At 41.3% G+C, this 12,253-nt stretch overlaps 1 protein-coding gene across 4 annotated transcripts; it reads left to right on the plus strand.

The window, feature by feature from the left end:
- The first annotated feature begins 538 nt into the window (after positions 1-538).
- LOC128260459 (uncharacterized) lies at positions 539-9,973 on the plus strand. Of its 4 annotated transcripts, none has more exons than XM_052993489.1 (11): positions 539-644; positions 2,124-2,692; positions 2,758-3,351; positions 3,413-3,523; positions 3,580-4,626; positions 5,058-5,373; positions 5,984-6,123; positions 6,393-6,758; positions 7,174-7,650; positions 8,060-8,200; positions 8,256-9,973. In XM_052993489.1, the coding sequence occupies exons 2-11, from the start codon at positions 2,285-2,287 to the stop codon at positions 8,325-8,327; spliced, it is 3,672 nt and encodes a 1,223-aa protein (XP_052849449.1). In that variant the 5' UTR covers positions 539-644; positions 2,124-2,284; the 3' UTR covers positions 8,328-9,973. The 4 variants fall into 4 exon arrangements, with proteins under 4 accessions (XP_052849449.1, XP_052849451.1, XP_052849452.1 ...); XM_052993491.1 differs by having other exon boundaries at positions 605-644; positions 2,128-2,692; XM_052993492.1 differs by lacking the exon at positions 539-644 and adding an exon at positions 666-803 and having other exon boundaries at positions 6,002-6,123.
- Positions 9,974-12,253: the final 2,280 nt, after the last annotated feature.

A 12,253-nucleotide genomic window follows, 5' to 3' on the forward strand; every position in this document is an offset into this window, starting at 1 on the left:
AACCCAGATGGTACATAAATCATTAAATGCTAAACTGAAAATATTCGAAAAACTGTTATCCATTGGCGTGGCCATATCGTTGGGAGACCCTACCCACCAACAGTGTTGGAAATGGTTTTGGCACAAAGGTAAAATGTACCTTGGTAAATGGTAAGGCAAAAGGTTTATTAGTACTTCGGTACAGGTAAGAGATTCATTTTCTGAAAGGTTTTAATTGATAATAATTTGAGAAATAAAGGATATATACTTTGGGCCTCAAAAGTATTTCTTGTTTAATAAAATTAGGAGACTAACACTTTAACAATATTTTAAAATCCAAATCGATTAAGGTCACTTAAAACAAAGGAAAAGTATTCTCAGATATGCAGAACATATATATTACAAATTTACTGGAATAAAATCGATTTTATTTCAAGTTTTTGTTTTTAAATTTGGAATCTAGGTGAGGTCAAAATAATTTTAATTTGTACCTGCCTAGGTACCACTTTCCTGACTAGGCACCCTTCAACACTGCTCAACACTGTGCTCGGGTGTTATCGATATGCGCTCTCGGGCATCGATAGCTCGGAATCTATCTAAATGGCTGCCAATCGTTCTGCGCCAATCGAGTTTGCTGAAGGAGTGCAATAAATATGAATTAAATGGTAAATATAAAATCGCGACAGGTGTTGTTTTCGGAGTTGTTTCGCTTTTTGTTGTTGTTGCAGCAGCGGCTGCTGCAAACGTTGCAGTTGTTGTTGCTGTTGCTGTTGCTGTTGCCGCCGCTCGAGTGTCGCGAGTGTGTGTTTGTTGTTGTGCGACGGGTGTGTGTTTGTTTGTGTGTGTGTGTTGTGCGGTTCCTCCACCAACAAAAAAAAAAAAGGAGCTGCGAAAAAAAACACGGCAAATCTATTGATTTTTAACAATACGCACATGTATAGACACACATAACGGGAAAGGGGGAGTTTGTTTTTTTTCCCACGCCTCCTCGGCGGTTCAGTGATTGCAACAATCGGCGACAACAAAGGGGCACCACCACCACCGCCACCGCCAGTGCCACTCCCCCCGAGGGCACCACACACCCACCCACCCACTTGCACCACCCACCATTCCGTGTTGTTGTGTCTGGCTGCAGCAGCAGCTTCTTTCCTGTCTTTTCTGCCTTTCCTGCGTTTCCTGCGTTTGTTTTGCCTGCGCGAGGACTTTTGGAGGCCAAGTTTACGTGTGCGCAATTCCAAAGCCCATGGACACGGGACCCCGGAAAAGGGGACACATGTAGACATGTAGACATGTAGGCAGAGGCCAGTAGTGGGTTAATGTTAATTAACCCGCATTGATTTCGCTGGCCATCGAGGGTCACCATTTAGCCAGAGGTCACCACACCAGCAGCAACATTGAGAATCTTGCAACACCCCCCGAAACTCACATACTCAGTGTGTGTGTATGCAAAACAATTAGGAATAAATACATATACATATATAACATCCAAACATATAATAAGAAATCTCAAAATACCTATAAAATGCAAACGTATAGCAAGAAATATCATAAATTGATTTGGATAGCTTACAGTGCCTAAACAAGAAGGGAGAAATCTTTAAACAACCCAGCAGAACTCATGCACTATATTATTACGATAACCTCAAGATCTAAAACAGAAATGAGACATAAATGTCAATTAATCAATTCCTATATAGTAGAATCTGGGCATACCCCCTGCTGAAGTTGATTAGGATAGTTTAAAGTACCTAAAGAAGAAAGAAGAAAATCTTTAAATAAATCTCTAATATTATATTACGATAATAAATAAATGGTGTTCCGAAATGGAAGATTATTTAAATTAAATCTCCAAATCGATTTTATAATTCCTCTTTTAAAACATTATAAATCCATAACTCGAGGGAGACACTATAATTTTAGTTATGCAGCCTAGAAGCTAAACAATTAATGTAAAGCTCTTTTGCCACTAAAACAAGTTCACATATATGTTTATAAATATTCCATAAAACTATTGTTCCCCATGATAGGGTGTGGAAGGCAATACGTCACCTGTCCCTGATTTTTTTTTACTGGGCTGTGCTGCTGTGCAGTGCAGTGATTCACAGCCGCCTTAGATCATCGACTAATCACCTATTCTCCTCCAGGCAGTGGCCCACAGTGAGGCAGCAATCGCAGCAGCAGAAGCAGCAGCAGCGGATGCAGCAGCAGCAGCAGCAGCACTAGAACAGTAGTAGCTAACGAAGGAGCATCCACATCCACATCCACATCCCTCTGCCCCGGAGATTGTCCCAGTTGCAGTCCAGCCATGAACTCCAATTCCTGCAGCGACAGCAGCAACGAGTCCATGGTCAATCCGTCGCACACTCAAATGACCTTTGGCCAGCAGACGCAACAGCAGCATCAGCAATCGCAGCAGCTCCAAGGACAACAGCAGCAGCATCAGCAGCAGGAGCGATATGTGTGGGAGATGCGCGCCCGTAGTCCGAATGTGACGCCAGCCAGTACGGTGCTCAATTCGCCGGATCTCAATGCTGAGCTGTCCTACGTTCCGCTGCAGGGCCTCTCGCCATCCGGCGCAGGCGGTCATGGCGGTCATGGCCTGAATGCGGCCCGAGATTCCGGCGGCTATTACTACCAGCGACCGCACTTGCATCAGATCCGGCTGGGCCGAAGTCCAGGGAGCCAGTTTGAGAACCGGGATGTCCTGCCGCAGGTGAGAGTGAATCGTAAAGACCCCCAATTAGCCCGTTATAACCATATTTTTGTCTTTTTTTTTAGGGCTTGGCCAGTCCCGGCTCGCCAACGGATGTGGGCAAGGCGGACGGGCAGTGCCTGCGCGATGGCGAGATCGTGGTGTTCGACGACATCGACACCAACTGGATGAACAAGGCGTCGAGTGGCCAGCGGCCGGGCAGCAACGAGGATGTGCTCAAGGTGACCAAGATGATTGGCCAGCTGCCCATTGCCGAGTACGAGGGATCGCCGCGTCGATTTGGCAGTCAGCCGGGCACAAACACACAGATCACCTTGGGTGGCCCACGGAAACGACCGCCGGGATTCCCGCAAAGAGTTTCGCCCACAACCAGTGCTGCGAATGCAAATGCAACTGCTAATCCAACTGCTAATCCAACTGCAAATGCAAATGCAAATGCATCGGCCAAGGCTTCCGTGGGCAACCTCATCGATCTGATCGATCACGAGGAGGAGCGTTCGGGTGCGCTGCGCGAGAAGACGACCCCCACTTTTGATTACCTGTACGAATTCTCGGAGACGCGCAAGGTGCTCGAGGAGTTCTTCAAGGCGAATCCGGAGGACGAGAAGCGCTACACGGACGGATACACCACGGAAAGTGGCGACGATGTGGCCAGTTCGGTAAGAGTAATGCAATGGAGCTATATTTATATCCATCAACACTTTTTCTCTCTTCTAACAGCAACAGGAGTACCCGGCCACGCCCTTGGAGCAGGCATACATTGGCCAGCGACTGGCGAGAATACCCAAAGATGAGCTTTACATGGTGCACCGCTCGCCCATTAAAAAGCCAGTGAGTCATCTGGAAATCAATGTCGTTAAGCCTGCTAACATAACACTCATTTGCAGCAAAGTGAACAGATGCCTGCGACTGCCTACCACCAGGAGCACAATGACATCGAGCTGTATATCGATTCGAATAGCCGCAGCAGCGGCGATCTGGCGGACACGGAACTGGAGGCCAATCTGCGGCGGCACTCGCGGAACTTCACCCTGTCGCCGGAGACCACGGACTACGATTCGAATTGCGGCGACCTGGACAGTCTGTCCAACGACATCAACTGCCCCACGGACTATGGCAAGCTGTACACGAGCATGCCCGTCTTGGAGGATGGCCTGAGCAGTGGCCACGCCTCCGACACGGAGAACAATGTGTCCGTGATCTGTGACAAGCAACAGCAGTCCTCGCAATCGCAATCGCAATCCTCGCAGCCCATCGCCCACAGCGAGCACAATGGGAATGGTATTGGCAATGGCAATGGCAATGGGAATGGCAATGGAAATGGAAATGGAAATGGAAATGGCGAGCGGCTGGAGAACGACTACAATGTGATGAGTGCCAGCATGGCCACATTGACCACAGATGCCTCACAATCGGCGCTGATAAGCGACTTTGCCTCGCTGCCCATGCCCATGCCGCCGGCTGCGCCGCCAGCCTCGCCGCCCCAAATCGAGATAGCCGATGCCAGTGAGTCGATGGCCATGGCAGCAGCAGACGCTGACAATCCATTGGACAGTCACTACGGTGCCGTTTATGCGGCAGCCTTGGGAGGTTCACTGGCCGAAAAGTCTGGGGGATCGGGACTGGCAGTGACGGCCAGTACAGTGACCGCAGGAGGATCGCTGCCATCGCATGCTGCCTCGGAGATCCAGGAGGCCATGAAAGAGATCCGTTCCGCCTTGCAGCGGGCCAAAACGCAGCCGGAAAAGCTGAAGTTCTGCGACGAGGTGCTGACCACGGATCCGGATTCCCCGGTCTGGGTGCCGCGCAAAACGACGACGGTTTCGGCGGCCCAGGCTGCTGCGGCGGCGGAGGAGGAACCGGACACCGATCTGGAAACGGATCGCTTGCTGGGTCAGCAGCGGCACGACGAGCAGGATTTTTTCGCTGATCAGGTAAGGAAATTACAACTGCGGTCAAATAACTAGTAGTGGGGCTATGTCATGTGCTTAAACAAGTTTTTTAAGGCTGGGACAACTTTTTTGTAATACTTATTAATAATGGGTTTTATTATTTAAGTTTGTCAAGGAAAAATAAAACTGTTAATTCCTTAAAAATTATTTTTCTATACTCTAATTAAACAACCATAAAGCCATTTTAATCAATATTTTATATTAATATTATTACTTTGATTAGTGTGGATTTTTTATATGTGCCCCATTTAGAATTAAAAAATATCTCTACGGAAAAAAATAAATGTAAAAAAGTAGCTCTTTAACTATTTTTATAGCTATTTCCATAAGCTTAGAAACGACTATTATTTTGACCGCTACTGTAATATTTGGCCATGTGCAAAGTTTGTTAATAACACTATTTTTTTTTAAAGCCCCTTTCGGACAGCAATGCCAACGAGGGCACGGAAATCGCCAGCAATGGGCATCTGAATGGCGCGGCGGACAACAACAACCCGAATCCGATGGCCAATGCCAAGCCGCAGACCTACTCGACGGCCACCATTCGGCAGGGCATCGGCACCTCGCTGACGCCCAATTCGCCGGACATCTGCCAAATCGTGGGCACGGCCGACATCTCGATCAGTTCGCCGGAGAAGCTGCAGTTCAGCAAGAGTCCCACGGGCTCCATCAAGTCGCTGAAGGACTCGACCAACTCGGACAAGAAGGCCAAGTCGCGCAACAAGGAGGGTAAGCATTCTAACACTCTTCATATATATGCATATATACATATATTTACTGGGCAACGCCTCCGGTTTTGCCGTTTACTGATAACTCGAACCAAATTCCACATTTCACGCTGCAATCTGTATTTTATGTGATATTTCCGTGATATTATGTAAGTCTCTGTTTTCAGGCGAAGATTTAGCTATATTTTTGGTTTGTTTGTAAACAAAAAAAAACACCATGATTAAATTCTTGCAGAGGGTATAAATTTATCATTAGAATTGAAATTAGAACTTATCTATTTTTTTTAATGGTTTAATCTTATTAAGATCAAACGACTATATCAGAAAGCTGCATTGTTTATCACTTTAATTTAAATATTCTTCGGCATATAGTAAAGGTTTTAATTTTGTTAATATCAGTCGACTATATCATATTGCTCCCATAGGAATAATAAATGAAAAAATCAATCGAACTCTAGTTTTTTTTAAAGAATATTTAATTCTTGCAATAGGTACAAGGGTATATAATCTTTATCTTCCGAAGTTTTCATCCTTCCTGGTTTAGTTAAAGTTAAAACACATAAACAATTAAACCATTTCCTCAATATTAATAAGAAAACGTAACGCTTTAGGTCTCTTGGAACCCAAAGTTCTCATTGAGGGCGTGCTATTCCGGGCCAGATACCTCGGATCCACCCAACTCGTCTGCGAGGGCCAGCCGACCAAGTCGACCAGGATGATGCAGGCCGAGGAGGCGGTGTCCAGGATCAAGGTAGGTACAGTGAACCCTCTTGAGGGAAGCGTACAACAACAACCTCCATCCAAGAAAACCCCGCCAGGCTATGCTCTATGCTCGCTCAATGTGTGTGTGTGTGTGTGTCTAAAACTTTCTCGTTCGCTTTTCTCGTTCCCTGCTGCGCATTCCTCTCGATAGGCTTTGGTAAGCGATCGTTGGCACCTAAATAGTTGACAAACATCGGTCCCCATCATACTTTATATTCGATTTAAGATATTGATTAATATTTTCGTTGTTCCTACCAGGCTCCCGAGGGCGAAAGCCAGCCGAGCACTGAAGTGGACCTGTTCATATCAACCGAGAAGATAATGGTGCTGAACACCGATCTCAAGGAGATCATGATGGACCATGCGCTGCGCACAATATCCTACATCGCGGACATCGGTGATCTGGTTGTGCTGATGGCCCGTCGCCGGTTCGTGCCCAACAGTGTGGTGGATCCGGCCACGGCCAGTCCATTGGGCGATGTGCCCAGTCCAGGCATGGGCGAGGAGGAGTCGCCGCCCAAGGAGCCACTCAGCAAGCACAACCGCACGCCCAAGATGATCTGCCACGTGTTCGAGAGCGACGAGGCGCAGTTCATAGCCCAGTCCATTGGACAGGCCTTTCAGGTAATCTATTCTACCTTCAAATATAGTCACATTAAACCTTTCAAGTTATTACGTTAATGAGAGCTTATACCATTGCTTAAAAAATTTGATTTGCGTTAATTATATTGGTTAAAAACACACTTAAATAGAAGTTATAAGAAATTAAAAATTGTAACAAATTATAGAAAATTTGTTAGTTTAGCCATTTTTCTTCAGTGAAACCGATAGTTTACTTGATTAAAACCCAAATTATCGTTATATGACAACAAAAATTAAAACTAAATGCTGGACAAGTTAAAAATGTAAAATTAATTTGATTAAAAACCAATTGTAATCAAATTGTAAGATTATATTTTAATATATTTAAATGAAAACCCAAATTATCATTTAAATTGTTATCTTGCAACCATTAATGATGATGTTCTTTGTTAATCAGGTGGCCTACATGGAGTTTTTGAAGGCGAACGGCATAGAGAACGAGAGCCTGGCCAAGGAGATGGACTACCAGGAGGTGCTCAACAGCCAGGAGATCTTCGGCGACGAGCTGGAGATCTTCGCCAAGAAGGAGCTGCAGAAGGAGGTGGTGGTGCCGAAGGCCAAGGGCGAGATCCTGGGCGTGGTGATCGTCGAGAGTGGCTGGGGCTCCATGCTGCCCACCGTGGTGATCGCCAACCTGATGAGCTCCGGCGCAGCCGCCCGCTGCGGTCAGCTGAACATCGGCGACCAGCTGATCGCCATCAACGGCATGAGCCTGGTGGGACTGCCGCTGTCCACCTGCCAGAGCTACATTCGCAATGCCAAGAACCAAACTGCCGTCAAGTTCACCGTTGTGCCCTGTCCGCCCGTCGTCGAGGTCAAGATCCTGCGACCCAAGGCGCTGTTCCAGTTGGGTTTTAGTGTTCAAAATGGCGTGGTGAGTCGGCCATAGTATGCCCATTGTATAGCCCTGAATTGATTATTTGTAAATTCCTTACTCTAAGGGGTTATCCAGTTGCAGGGCCATAAGATAAGCCTGATTCGTTAATTATTTTTACAAAAACAGTTTAATTGTTTTCAACGATCCATAAATGATGTAAAAGTTTATATTTTTGATTCTTTTAAAAACGTTTCACATTTTTCTTCATGGCCTGAAAATGTTTTCTTATTTTTTTTTTATATTAATACATTCTTTCACCAAAAACAACAATTAAAGACAAAATTATTAAAAGTAAAAAAATTTTTATCCCGGTTTTCACTTAAAAAGATACAATGTTTTGCTTATAAAAGCGTAAGGAGTTTGCCCCGAAACAAATTTGAATCAAAAGTTTCCCATTTGGTTGCAGATCTGCAGCCTTTTGCGTGGAGGAATCGCTGAGCGGGGTGGAGTACGCGTTGGCCACCGCATCATTGAGATTAACAACCAGAGCGTCGTGGCTGTTCCACACGATACGATTGTCAAGCTGCTGTCATCCTCAGTGGGCGAGGTATTAAGTTCATTTGAAAGCATTTTATATGGATTCATAACTATTTTCCTAACAGATCCTAATGAAGACGATGCCCACGTCCATGTTTCGTTTGCTCACCGGCCAGGAGACGCCTATCTATATATAAATATATGCAACTGCTCACACGCCTGCGCTGGAATCGAAAAACTATAAATTCGTCATCTGAAACTCGATCAGCTTTAAGTTTCAATTCAATTTCAGATTGAATCGACTGGGAATTGATTCAGAAATAGACCAATTATAAGCCTTTGTGTTAATGAATTGTATGTGAATTTTTATCGGTTTTTAAATTTTTAAATGATAAGTTTAAGCCTATTTAAATGATTAACTTATTTGGTTGAGAATTTGACCATTTGTAAATCGATCAAGCTTTTAATGAGATTAATTGTTCGTCGATAAATCGTTCAACTGCCCACAATCGATATACTAAGTGCAATGGAGATTATGGTTATTATTATTCCAGCAGATATTACTTTTTGCTCATTTCTCCCAATTTTTTTATATGAAAAAGACTGAATTTAAAGCCAGTGCAAGTGTATGTGAGCAGCCATTGTAAAGTAACCAAGAAATTGTAAACCCAATGTCCCAAAACAATACCCAACCATCCCACTATTCCCTCGCATCCACTAGCCTAAGCATTCGATTGAATTTACTTGCAAGCAATTATTTATGATATGATCTAATCCATTATTTGTCATGTAAATTAACCGTACTTTAGTTCTTTAACTACATTTATAATTTTCGATAAAAAGAAACAAAAAGCAACACACCTTATGCCAAAAAAGAGTTAGATTTCGTTATACTTATTATTGTATAGAGCCATTGCGGATGATTATTGCAAGACCATTACCGATATTTATAATTACAAAATAGCCTTAGAAAAACGAAGCCATGCCTGCAATACAACAAAACAACAAACAAAATAAATGCATTTAAAACGCGTCAGAACAACAACAACAAAAAAACAAAACAAAGCGCATATTGATTCTAATTGTATACATATGTCTGTACAAGAAATCTGCACATTTCTCGATCGATTATTGCCATATACATAACGATATATACTCATACGATATGATAAATCTAAAGCAAAAACAATAAGCAAAACAGCAAAAGTAATACAAAGAACAATAATTTCAGCATTGTCTAGTTTCTGTTAAGCGAGGGCATTAATGTATAAGAAAGAGACGGAGCCACATAAAAGACAGAGACGGCGCTAAAAGGAAGCGAAAGAGAGGGAGAGATAGAAGGAGAGAGCTTATTTTTGCATACTTTAAAAAGCGACAAACAAAAGGGCAAATAAACCACAAAAAGCAAATAATTAAAACCAATATGTATACATATGTTATTAATCTAAATGGAAACGACTAAACTAAAAAAATATTTTAAATATTTCAAGTGCAGGTAACAACAAAAGACGCAAGTTAATAATAATTATATAAATATATATATATATATACATATATATATGTAATACTTCTGATCGCCAATCGGAAGCGCAGGTGCAATATTTTTGCAAAACACAGGAACACAAAGCCACAACAATTAATTAATACATTTCTAAGCTACTTGGGACACGGCAACAACACTAAGGAACCCACTAACGAACTCTCTGCTACTGCGCCTCTAACTAACTTCTAAAACCAAACACTAATCGTATACTAACTAATGCAATTTATTTATTAATACTTAACACGTGACCGAATACAAACAGCAGCGAGAAACAAAAATAAACTACATTTATACACAAAATCAGAGTTGCGTGGCTTGGAGTTTTCTCCGATTATGGTTCAAATTATTTGTTATGGAAAAAGTTTTGAAGTAAGTATGCAACAGAAAATTCTATTTCTGAATTTTCAACAATAAAAAACCTTTTTTTCGCATACAAAATATCAGAATTTTGGTAATAACAATAAAAATAATGGTCCAATAATTGAATGGCATAGTTCGTTGAGCACGTAATAAAATTCCAAACCGATTGGCATTCAAACCTGGACATTTTTAGTTTTGACCAAAAAACGTGATGTAACCGCTTATAAAAAATGACGAAAACATCAGCATTTTGGTCATAACAATAAAAATATTGGTCAAATGTTTTCATTTAATAGCTCGTTCATAAATTCCAAATTGATTTTCATTGAAACCGAAATTTTTTAAAATAGCTATCGGTTATTTTCGATCTCAGGTTTTAAAAAAATGTTTTGTTTTCTACTTTCAATGGAAATGACTGTTTTTACTGCGTTCTTTTCGATTAAGTCCACACATAAAACTTTAATTAATTGCAAAGGGTGGTGGGGTCAAGGGTCACAGTTCTCTCAACTGTTGTTGTTTTTGTTGACGCAGTTGCAGCCAAAACGAGTTTTATTTATATGCGCGGCCCATGTGGAGTGTAAAAAAAGAACCGCCCCATTTTGCTGCTAGCAACTTTTGATTAACGGCGGAGCTTTCACAATTTCATGGGAAAACAAAACTCAATTTGTTGGGTTCTGTTTCCGGCTCGGGGCACAAAAAATTGTTGCTCCAATTACGCAGAAATTGCACTGGCTGCAATGGCACACAGAAAACATCAATCATTACAATTTTTTGGAAACTTATTTGCACACCGAATAAGGCAATTTACACCCTTGAATAACATTGAATTTTGAATAGAACATACTACTATAATGGCTTCAAATAAATAATTAAATAGTTTAGTTTTTATTTTTTTGTTAAGCCGAAATTTTTGCATTTCTTCATTTTTATTTATTTACAATGTTATGTAAATTATAAATCTATCTACAAATTATTGTTCTAAAAAAATCCAGCCTACTTTTAGATATAACTTTAGCAGATATTTTTTTTTGCGTGCACAGGCATCCTTTAACTACAAACGTGGCCCAGAAAAACGTTCAATTTAAAAATATTTTTACAACTTCTTTGCGAAAAAGGGATTGTACTCTTTGGCCCCTGGGGAAAGCAGAAGTAAAAGAAATTATTATGTATGATGCATGTAAACATCCATGTTTATATGTTTAAAATCGAGTTAAAAACGTTATTGGGGTTGCGGTTGTAAAATGGAGGTATTTTCATCTTTTGTCATTTTCGCAGTGAAATTGTATGTAAATATTTGTTAATTGAAGCCATCAAAAGAGGAAAAAGCCACATAAATTATAAGAATTCAACGAGCGCAGGAGAAATGTAAGAACAAAAACTCTGGGGAATATTTCGACCTTGGGAAACCCTTAAATGTTAATTTGCTTAAAAAACATAATGCATACTAGTTTTCTATTGCCCAAACAATTTTTTCTGAACGTTTTTTTTTTACCTGTTGCACTAAGCTGCACCAAAAATTCTCGGCTTGTCTCTACTGTTTTTCCGCAAAAAATGCATTCAAATGGCCAATGCAGCTGTCGTATATCATGCTGCACCATATCAGATCCTTTGGCCAGCGAGAACTCGAACTGCAACTGCCGTGTCCTTCCATTTCGCATCCTATTTGCGGTCGAAGGTGGCTCTTTGTGTGGTTTGCCTTTCGGCACTTTATTGCCATTGTTGGCTTTATTTTCGCTGGAAATTAAGTGACAAGATGAGCGGAGTTCAGTCGCCCTTTTCTCGCATGCTGGGCAAACACAGGGAGTACAGTGGGCACTGGCTAAAGGTTTTATTGAATTTGTAAACTTTAATTTATTTATTTGAATTTCTTTTTAGCTAATATGTTGCAAAAAGAATATATATTTAAACATACATTCTACATTTCAAGTCTTAGTCTTGTATTACTTTACATTACGTTACATGTATTTTTCAATTACATTGTGTTCCTACATTTACTGGCTTACCCTCAAATGTTATTAATATTAAAATAATATTATAATATTATTTAAAGCTAAAAATATTTCTATCCGAAACTTTTTTAATTTCTCTGTTGGAACCCAGGATTTTGATTTTTTTAATATACATGTTTACTGTATTTTGCTTAAAAGTCAAATATTTACTTGTAATATATATAAATAGATTGAGATTTATTTATTTTTCAACAATTTAAACTATTTTTTA

Source organism: Drosophila gunungcola, assembly GCF_025200985.1.
Source record: "Drosophila gunungcola strain Sukarami chromosome X unlocalized genomic scaffold, Dgunungcola_SK_2 000023F, whole genome shotgun sequence".
NCBI classification, from domain to species: domain Eukaryota; kingdom Metazoa; phylum Arthropoda; class Insecta; order Diptera; family Drosophilidae; genus Drosophila; species Drosophila gunungcola.